Source organism: Alligator sinensis, unplaced genomic scaffold, assembly GCF_000455745.1.
Source record: "Alligator sinensis unplaced genomic scaffold, ASM45574v1 scaffold308_1, whole genome shotgun sequence".
Lineage (NCBI taxonomy): Eukaryota > Metazoa > Chordata > Crocodylia > Alligatoridae > Alligator > Alligator sinensis.
The window spans coordinates 896,646-907,256 of NW_005842041.1; the positions used below are offsets into that span (position 1 = coordinate 896,646).

The 10,611-nt window shown below is 43.2% G+C and overlaps 1 protein-coding gene across 11 annotated transcripts in view; it reads right to left on the bottom strand.

The window, feature by feature from the left end:
- Window positions 1-5,053: 5,053 nt before the first annotated feature.
- Window positions 5,054-10,611, bottom strand: part of KANK1 (KN motif and ankyrin repeat domains 1) — a 191,245-nt gene continuing 185,687 nt past the window's right edge. For all 11 annotated transcript variants that reach the window (XM_025202958.1, XM_025202966.1, XM_025202959.1 and 8 more), the window contains 2 exons: window positions 6,527-6,625; window positions 5,054-5,749 (listed from right to left, as the gene is read on the bottom strand). In XM_025202958.1, coding sequence (XP_025058743.1) covers window positions 5,687-5,749; window positions 6,527-6,625 — 162 coding nt within the window. In that variant the 3' untranslated portion in view covers window positions 5,054-5,686. The remainder of the gene's footprint in view (window positions 5,750-6,526; window positions 6,626-10,611) is intronic.

A 10,611-nucleotide genomic window follows, 5' to 3' on the forward strand; every position in this document is an offset into this window, starting at 1 on the left:
GAAGTCAGGGGTGGATTTTAGGATTTTGGAGAGGTGGGCAGATGGGGTGGTGCATCATCACATATAACACAATATGGATTTCTCCAGGTAAGAAAAAAATGAAAAGTTTAATATGTTATGGGCTTTGGGTTACATTATTCAGTTTAAAAATAAAGCAAAAACAAATAACTCTATTGCAATGTGCACTAATTTGCTATATCATACATTATGTATTAAAAAACACAACAAACTAGGCAAAATAAATCAAAATAGGTTATGTTTTTAGTCCTGCAATCATTAGAATTAAATGTGCACCTCTGAGATTCATAACACAAAAGCAAGCCTTCTTGAGCATCTTTGACAGTGTATCCAATACTTCACTGGAAGTTATTGCCACACTTGAGTTAATGTTCACTTGAGTTGTTTTTAGATAGAGTTAAAAATGGTCTGCAGGGTTGTGAAATTGGAGGTTCATGACCAGAAGCAGCCAACAGACATCAGAACTGCAGAAGAAAGATGAGCGTACTTAGTGGAACACTGAGACCATTAAAAAAAAAAGAGAGAGGGTTGCTAAAACCTGTGGAATGAAGAGTTTAGAAAGAATCAGGTAGATTATAATGACCCATGAATCAAGTGACTGCCTCACTGTGGCCTGAATAGAAATTCTGCTGCCACTGCCAGATTTAAACTTTGGGTGGAGCAGGAAGAAAAGGGGAATGTGACTGCAATATTGCAACTTCCCTGGGTCTGTCCCTGAGCAAAGCATTACCTCTCCATCCAAGATGTACACTCTGCACAACAGCTGTGAACACTGCTCCCAAGTTACCTTTAGCCCCATTTGCTTGCACCTTGTTCCTGTACAAGAGGGAGAGGGTAGCTCAGCCTCCAAGTCTATCCAGTCCCCAGGTACTTTGTTTAAAAGAACAGTTGCAGCCATCTGGTTGTGGAAAAGCCTCAGGACCTTGAAGTACTTTTCAGGACATCCAAATCTGGCCAGTACTTTCCACAAGGTTTTGCAATTGATGGAATCAAAGGCCTTAGTAAGGTCAACGAAAGCCATATGCAGGCCCTGATGTTGTTCCTGACATTTTCTTGAATCCGGCAGGCAACAGAGATCATGGCAATTGCCCTGCAGGATGGTCTGAAACCATACTGAGATTCCAGCAGGACTTCTTTAGCAAGAGATAGAAGATGGTTCAAGAGAAAGTAGGAAAAGATTTTCCCTGATGTGGAAAGAAGGGTAATACTTTGGTAGTTCCTACACACAGACGTATCTCCTTTTTTGAAGATAGTCAAGATGTTAGCATGATAATGATGCTCTGCACAGTTTACGATGCCATCCTGCTCATTGTTCACTGTTCTTGCAGTTTCTTTAGACTCTAGGTAAAATACTGGTCATTTAACTTTGAGCTGGGCCCAAGCCTGAGGCCTAGTTATGCCCAATCCTTTATTCGCAGGCCTCCAGTCTTCTGTGTCCCATTACCTTTCAGGTTGGCCAACATCTACAGCAGCAGACTACTGCTCTCTCATCCCAAAGTAAGCAAGCAGAAGAATATAACAGACTAAACATTTGATCATAGGTGTCAAACTCATCCAGCCCCACAGGCCAGATGAGTGGTGTGGGCCCAGTCCATGGGTGCTGTACGTGGCTGGCATCCCAAAGTGGGTGCCACATATGGTGCAGTCCAGTTAGGGCAACAACCACATGCAGTGTAGCTGCCACTCCACCTACACTGCATGGCACATGATGCCAACTCCAGCCACTCCAGGATCCATGATGCATACAGTGTGGGTCCCAGACTGGCTGAAGCAGCTACTGCATCAGGTGTCTTGGCAGAGAGGGAAGGGAAAGGAAAGGGAAGGGGTCTAAGGGCCCAATCTGGCCCACAGATCAGCCCCACACAGATCTAATCACACCCAAGGGTAGCACTGGGACCAGATGGTGAGGTTTCATGGCCAGATTTGGCCCTTATGTTTGACACTCTTACACTATGCCACTTGATGTGAATACCTAGGGCCTGGGAATCGGTCTGGGTTTGGAGGATGTTTTGGAGCTCAATTTTGAGAGTTCCTACCGTAGGAGAACAAGTGGTGATGCAGAGTTTAACGTCACAGGCAGGCTGTAACATGGGCACAGACTCTGCAATTCACACAAAGCAAGTGCACATCTATTCATATAGCTCCTTAACCCTTTGGCAACTATTCTCCAACAGTTTTTATCACTTAATTAGAAGCTAATTTTCTATGTTCTGGGGCCAGGGCCAGGGCCAGGGAACAAGAATGGGTTGATAAAGGATGCAGCTTTAAGAGCTCAGATTTTTCTTAAATGCAGGGCATTTTTTGGACTACTGGAAGGTATAAATCCTAACATGGACATAGCGGGATCCTCTGCCCCAGGGTACCCCCCCTTCCCCCCCAAAAAACAAAACAACCCCCCCCCAAAACCTGGAAAGCAGCTTAGAACAGGCAGTAAGAACCTGCTCAGAGGAGGAGCAAATCATTTGAAAGAATTCAGCGACTTTATGCAGTCAGGACAGCTGAAGGGTAAGCAGGGGACAGTACATTTATATGCTCAAAGGGAAGGCAAGGGAATGGAAGTGAATAGATCCTCTGGAGGGCTACATTCCTGTATCTTGCTTCTCAGTGGTTTGGGGTATATCTTCTGCCATGTTAACTCAGGCTTTTACTTACTTACATCCACACACAAAACCTTCTCTCCCCCCCACACCCCTGAGTTTGGTAGTGCTTCCATCCCAGGATATCTAGCATGTCAGGAAGTATAAAGCCAAAGCCCAAGAGCTGCTTTTACTCAGGCTGGTAACTTGTCTACTTTGCAACTGGGGATGCAGACTAAACCACTCAAGTGCTGATAGTCCTCCAGGGCCTCTCTCCTTTTTCTTCAGCAATCCCTCACAGTTAAGAATGATTGTCTTCCATGACTGTCTTATCTTTGGGTCTGAAGATAACCGACGAGAGCGATTCAGGTGCCTCTCTACAATTTCCTCCATGTGCTGAGACAGTCAAACTGACTGACAAGTTCTCTCACAATTCAATGACTGGCTCAGCTCATAGCAGTGCTAACTATGGCATATGCCTTAAGTTGTCCTGACAACACACAAGACAGCAGCAGCACCAGCGATGATACAGTAACAGGACTTCGCAGTGTGGGTACTCGCAATCTAGATTAACCATGCCGCTGATGACCCAGGTCCAGTATGTAGCGCGGCTATATCCTTACTGTTAATTAGCTGGATGACCTGCTGGTGTGGCTTGAACAAGGCAGCAGCGGGGAGGAGAGGAAGGGGGAGTAGCCTAGACCCAATCTGGCTGTGCCAGGGGCAGGGTCCACACCATGTGGGGCTTGGTAATTTGGAAGCATGGGCAGATGGCCATATTGCTACTACCCCGTGTGTGGGAGTCCCACAAGTTGGACATCATGGCTCTGCAGGCCTCATCTGTCCCAGGGGCCAGAAACTTAGCACCCCTGTACTCAAGGCAGTGATTCTCAACCAGTGTGCACTATTAGGTATGCAAAATACGCACAGATGATCACAAAATAAACCTAGAGCTTTCAAATAGGAATTCAGTGTCAAAAACATTTCTGACCTGTTGCAGTTCTTCGCAACAGAAGAATTACTTAATTATTTTTTCATAGTTAAAAAACAAGTAAGAGCTAAATTGGCATTTTCCAAGGGTTGCCTTGAGCCTAAAAAGGTTGAATACTAGGCCTGTGCAAAGCAGCAAGTATTCACTTCGGATTCGGCCAATTCAGAGGGACAGCAATTCGATTCAGTGCCAATTTGGAGATTCTGCCATAGACTATAATGGGGAATCACTAAAATACCTATAACTGTCCTTTTTTTTTTTTTTTTTGCAGATTCAACTGAAAACAGCAGAGATGGTAGCCCCTTCTGAGGGCATGAAGCCTGCCAATTTTCCAATCGATTTGGAGGCTTCCAATTCAGACCTTTTAATGGGTCTCCTGATTCGATTCAGATTTGGAGAATCGGCCACCGAATCGAGCCAAATCTCCTCCGAATTGAATCAGCTACCAAAGCTTCACACAGCCCTACTGAGTACCACTAGTCTAAGGGAAGGTCCCTCTGCCTTACTCCAGCCCCTATCCAGCTCCAGAAATGATAAAGGCAACAAAATGATTTATTAGCAGTATTTGCCATCTCAGTCTTGATGTTAACACAGGTGACTGGACCAATACACATGTAACTTTATTTCTGCCTCTGCCACTAACATGCTGCATGTTGCTTTCTTTCCATGTCCCAATCTTCCCATCACAAGAAAGGAACAACAACACTTGCCAGCCTTTGTGAAAGTCTTTAGGAATACCAGTGTCAAGGATTACTGCATTATTAGCAATACTGCATTGAAAGACTCATGTATAAAAAGAAAAAATTAACAAATTCAAAGCCGAGCTTAAACACTTACGAAAACTGGTTGCCTGTTAACTGTCATGCCAACAGGAAAGTTAATTTCAGCGTTACAACCTGTCCACATGGAGATGGCTAGGCAGGGAGCTGTTTGCCTAATGATACTCTCTAAACCTCTAATTCTCAAGTGCAACTTGATCAGAGCTCAAGAGATTAGCCAATGATACTAGATGACAGCCTGAACAGGGTCCCTAGAGTTCTGAACTATTCAGTCTCCCCATTCCTTGATCCAAACAGTTGGGTATGTTTCCACTATTTCAGTTGTAATCCACAGTTCTTTTGGAGGACAGCAAGTCATGACTAAAGGGAGAGAGGAGTAAAATAGCATGATGAAATTTTATTCTGAAAACATGGCAAGAGGCTAAGGCACTTCAAACATTTAAATACATATGACTAAAGTGAATGTGACAAGGTAATAGCATTCCATAAATATGCACCGAGAACCACATTCAGTTCCACTAGAGAGGAATATACAGCTGGTAGCCTTAATCTTACTCTCCAATAAACATGATGAATGGATCATGTGGACATTGACATACAGTTAATAAAAATATGGTAACAGTACATGTAATTCTTCATGTTGCTTTTTAATTACTAAGGAGTATAAAATGTCGAAAATGCTGTGCGACTTAATTTTATAGATACTATTATCTTTAATATAAAAGTTATACAATACATCCGATCAGTAACAACTGACTGAGCTAATTTCAGACCATCAACCCACCAGCCCAAGTTTCAAGGAGCTTGACTACATAAATCAACTGCAACTTTCATATTTTAAAACAATTAAAATATTTCAAAACCATTCTGGAATGAAGTTTATGAAGAGGGTTATTGCCAACAAGTCTGTGTACAGGAAATATAAATATTTTAGAGAATAATTAAAAATATGCCATTGAGAACATTACATTTTTCCAAAAGAAAAAAAATACATATATTCATACTTGTGTGGATAGCTTAAAGTACCTAAACTATATGTAACATAACAGAAGAGACTCTACAGCAAGGAAAAACAGGATTTCAGCTGATGTGTACAAGAATGCACTGATGAGCAAGATAGCAGCTCTGGCCAATGTTATTAGCTGACTACTGTCTGCTGTACACATTCAAGTTTACAGTTTTCTACCTTTAGCACTATGTTTCTGCTTTCACTTTGCTGGTGAGTTCAGGCACAAGACAATTACATTCAGTATCTGTCTCTGTAAAACAGTAACAATTAGCAGCTTAGAGATGGCATTCAGATTTATTAGATTCTTGAATCACTACTCAAACGTGCCTCTGTGAGTAGGTCCTGGAGACGTCTTTCTGCCAAGCCGAGGTGTGCCCTAGAAAGGGGAATGGAAAGAACAGTGGGTGAAATTTTATTCATCTAGGTATACTGAAGAGGGTCTCTATAAAGACCACAATTAAATGTTAGTCTAAATGGAACAGTTTGTAAAGTGCTTCAGTATAGGAGCAGCAGGGCCAGCCTACCATATAGCACAGTGCCTGAAGCTTTATGACATTATGACAGCAGAACATTTAATAACAGTTTCTCATGAGGGTGAGTGGGAGCTGGGATGCTTGGTGGATATTTGCCAGTTTGACTAGGGCGGCAGCCACCCTGGGGCTAGCCTAACTGTGATGACTCGCTCAGTAACAGGCATCACCATTATAGAACAACATGTACACTGGCCAGCCAGTGTGCATGTCTGATTTAGCATGCCCCACATTCTCACCCAAAGCATACATTGCATCCTTTCCCAGAGGAAAAAGCAGGAGGAAGACATTCTCCAGCCCATGACCAGGCTGTTGAATCTATAATGTGTGAAGGTTATCTTGTGGGTAAACAGACTTGTGTAGGCTGGGCAGTCCACCCTGTTCCTTTCAGGAGCTAAGTATGTACCAGACCAGAGACAGACTGGGTTTTTTGCATGTAGTTATTGGTATCATTCACAGATTACCAATACAGCACTGTATAAAAGGGGTGGGTTTTTTTGGTTAAAGTGTGGCCTCTCCAGACACTATATTGTACAAACCATAAGATTCTCTCAATATTTAAGCTCAGGGAGGCATCATATAAAACTCCAAATTCAAAGACACAGGAAACATCTTGTACTAACCGGTGACTGGGTTTTGGAAAAGTTTACGTGAGCATAAAGAAGAACTGCTATGTCCTTGTGTCCAGCTTCTAGGGCTATTGAAAGTGCTGTGCTGCCATCCTTAAAGAACAGAAGAAAGAAAAAGGAAATTAATGCTTCTGTGCATTACCAGCTCTCTTAAAAGTGCTGTCAGCTCTCAGAAAGTAGAAGTTACGGAAATGAGGGCCCTATTGCTCAGACAGCCAGGTTAATTTAGAGTCCTGTTTAATTTCTTTTATTATAATTAAGTGACAACAAGCCTTGCGTTCCTGTTTTATGAGGCAATGCAATTGCCAGAGGCCTCATAATTTCTCTCAACGAGGAGTCTGGATTATTCCTAAGAAAGAATGAGCACACCATTATCACAATAATGTTACAAGTAATTCTGTGTAAGACCAGTGATTTCAGAAGATTGGTCTGAATTGTTTGAAAGAAATTGTACTGTCGAGGGGAGGGGAGGGGAGAGGGAGAGAAGTGAAGGGCAGGAGAAATGTTAATCAAATATGATAAGAAGCAGTTGCATTACAGCTCCCATTAACACAAAGAGCAGCTGCATTCCCAGTTGCAAGCAATCCTGGTTGAAGGTCTGCCAACAAGCATCACTGATTGTCCTTTGCAGATTTTGTGTTAAGGGCTATTTATTTCTTTCAAAATCACAGGGGATTAAGGTTGACAAATTGCAAGGAGGGCTTCTCCTTAAAGGGGGAGTTACAGTTAGATGCACACTCTCCTGCAATCTGTGTCCCTCTCCCAACACCACTCACTTCTGTGAGAAGTGCTTGCTTAATCCTCTCAAAGGAAGGGGTTCGAAAAATCAGGAAAAGACATAACCTACAGTCTGAGGTTCTTTGGGCATCAAAACCAAGTGCAGCAGAAAGAGTATTTGCAAATATATCTTTCTTGGCTAAAAGCTTTGTGGAGAAGGTTGATTCCCTCTCCATAATGCCTTCTGCAAGCCTATGAGGTAGAGACAGAAGACAATGTCCCTTTTTCTGACCCTGCCCTCCTAGATGCTAGAAACACTAAGGCTATGTCCCTATGCAGCATGTGGGCATTATTCAGCCCTAGTATCTGCATGCCAATGAATTCTTGCAAGCTGTGAGATGACTTGATCTTAGATCCACTGATATCTCCATGATCCACTGGTACATTATGTGCTTCCTAACCTTTTGTGTGTACTTTGATTGCAATACCGGCATTAGAAATGGCATCATGGGCCTCAGACAACAATTCAGTTTGACTTGGGACAGTTGCTGCTCTCCCAGGAGACACCACAAGTGTATCGATATTCAGGCCTTTTCTCTCAGAGTAAAAATGGCCATGTCAGAAGAAAAACAACATGGGAATAACCAGGGTTAAATCCCTCCCAGGAGAGTTTCTCTTGTGAGAGTAAGTTTGTACATGTTGCTCTGGGTTAGTTTCTCCACCAGGAGAACAAAACTGGGAGAATTCTCCCAGATTATTTGAATGCAGCCACAGTGACTGCCCTTCATGTTAGATCTTGGGAAGGACTGGTCTAACTAGTTATTGCTAAGGCACTAGCATTAGAGCAGCATTGACCAACCAAAGGAAGCTGCCAGCTCAGTCTTTCCACAGGACACATTTATGACATTTCCTGAGAAATTTCTTATGAGATGATTGGGAGAGATTATAAAATTTTAATTCTATTAAATGGTCAGCAGCTGTATTATTTAGCTATAGTGATATTTATGCTGAACTGGCAGCATTGACAAGATGGCAGGAAACATCACAATTAATACCAAGAAAAGCAGTCTTTGGGAAAAAGCTCTGGAATCATTAGCAAAACATGGCACAAATTAATACTACAGAGCTCATTCTAATAATGAACTGCAGGTTGAGACCAAATTCTGCATAACTAAAACGGAAAGTTAAAGAAATGAAATCCTTAGTTAAAAATGTGATCATACCTTTCACTTTGAGCAGCGTACGTCCTCAAATCAAAAAACTGAGGTAATATAATCTTAACATATATACAGTGTTTGTTTATGTGACGGCTTCAGTGTCTGTACATGATTAAGTAATGGCACTGTAGTACTGACACAGCAAAAGCCACCATGCCACTACAAAGGTTTTTAGAAACAACTTTCTCTGCAGAGTATTGATAGACTGCTAAAAATTAGCACCCTGGCTCTAGTGGCCCTAAAATATCCTAGAAAGCTTTAGTCTTTAGCATCAAACTCTTACTTCATGAACATATTTATGACATCAGCCATTATTTATGACTTTAACTTCGGGGCAGTAAAACCAGCTAACTTTCATAAAGAAGGTGAATGAACAAAAAGGTTAACTGTTATGCAGAGTCATCAAAAACCTGAAAGTAACACTTTGTGGTTGCAGTGATTTTTACTCAGTCATTCTTGGTTGAGCATATAGACTGCCTCAGCAATAAACAATCATCTGTAATATCATTTAATGCCTGAGATGGCAAATTGGCATCCCTAAAAAAGCCACAGTGCCAGTGCTTAATCTAAGGCAGAGACTCTCAACCAGCATGCCACAGCACCCTGGGGTGCCACCAGATCCTTGGAAGGTGGCCACAAGGTGTGAGGAGATAAGCCAGGCTCAGGCTTGTCCCTGCCTGGACAATCCCCCCTACCCCTATTGCCCAGACCCCATGTAAGGAGGTAAGCACTATAATACATACATTCGTTTTTTAAATTGGGTGCCATTCAATTCACAGAGGTTATAGAGGGGTACCTCTAGTCCAGTAAGGGGAGTGTCTCAAGTCCAAAAAGGTTAAGAACCACTGATACAAGAGAATGTCTTATGGAAAAAAATCTCACTCTTGCTATTTACATGCTCGTCTAGAGGCAACGTAACAGTCCCATAAAGAAAATATTATAGAGAAATGAGGAAAGTGGGGAAAGGGAGATGGAGGGAGGTATGAGGGGCCAGAGACAGTAGTAAGGGCTGAGGCTTAATGTGTGAATTTAAGCCTCGTTCTGAACTCATGCCAAAGGCCGCCTTTAGTCAACCCAGCTGGTCATGATATTAGATGCATCACTTCTTTTTGTACAACAGACTAAGAAGACTGGTATCCCTCACCAGACTGGCGATCAGGCTCAGGTGGACCTTTGATGTGGTATCACAAAAGACTTAAAAAGGTTCAGTATAAAACGGTGTTACATGGTATGTGAATATTAATGCCATTTGCCTTGATCCCCAACTTGTACTCCCAAAATGTACCTAAATCTATGTTTCCTATGGCATCTATACAAGAACGATCTGACTTTTGGAGGTGTTCAGAAAGTCACAGCAGGCACTATGACTGAACTGAGCAGTTATGCATATCTGCTCCAGGCTGTCACCCACACATTCAGTTAGGAAGGTCTCCATTCAGTTGCAACTTAAAAAAGAAACATTATAGATACCGAGAAATTGTATCGAGAAAAAGAAATCCCACGACTGGGCAGTGAGCATTAGGGGCTATAGGCTCTACAGGCGGGATAGAGAAGGAAAGAAGGGATGGGGTGTGGCGCTCTATGTCAAAGAACAATTCACATCCTCTGCCAGCAAAATGGGGTCGGAGGAGGGGCAAGCTGAAGTGCTTTGGGTCAAGATACAAGGGGGTCATGGGGAGAGGGATGTAACGGTGGGGGTCTACTACAGACCCCCCCAACCAAGGGGAGGAGCTGGACCGGGAATTTTCGGGCCAGCTTGCAGAGGCACTTAAGGCAAGGGATGTAGTTGTCATGGGTGATCTAAATTACCCGGACATCTGGTGGGAGGAGCAGTCAGCCAGGTTGGACCGTTCCAGGAGGTTCCTGCCCGAGATACAGGACCTCTACTTAACCCAGGAGGTGCACAGTCCCACCAGAGGAAATGCCCTGTTGGACCTGGTCCTGGCCACAGGCAATGATCTGGTAAGGGGCCTCCAGGTCCTTGACCAGCTGGGTGATAGCGATCATCGCTTGCTGGAATTCATCGTCCAGCGCAGGGTGACAAGGGCCTGCAGTAAGGCGGTAGTCCTAGACTTCAAGAGGGCCAACTTCAAGGAGTTGAGATCAGTGGGAGAGGCACTGGGGTTCTTGAGGGCAGGGGAACTC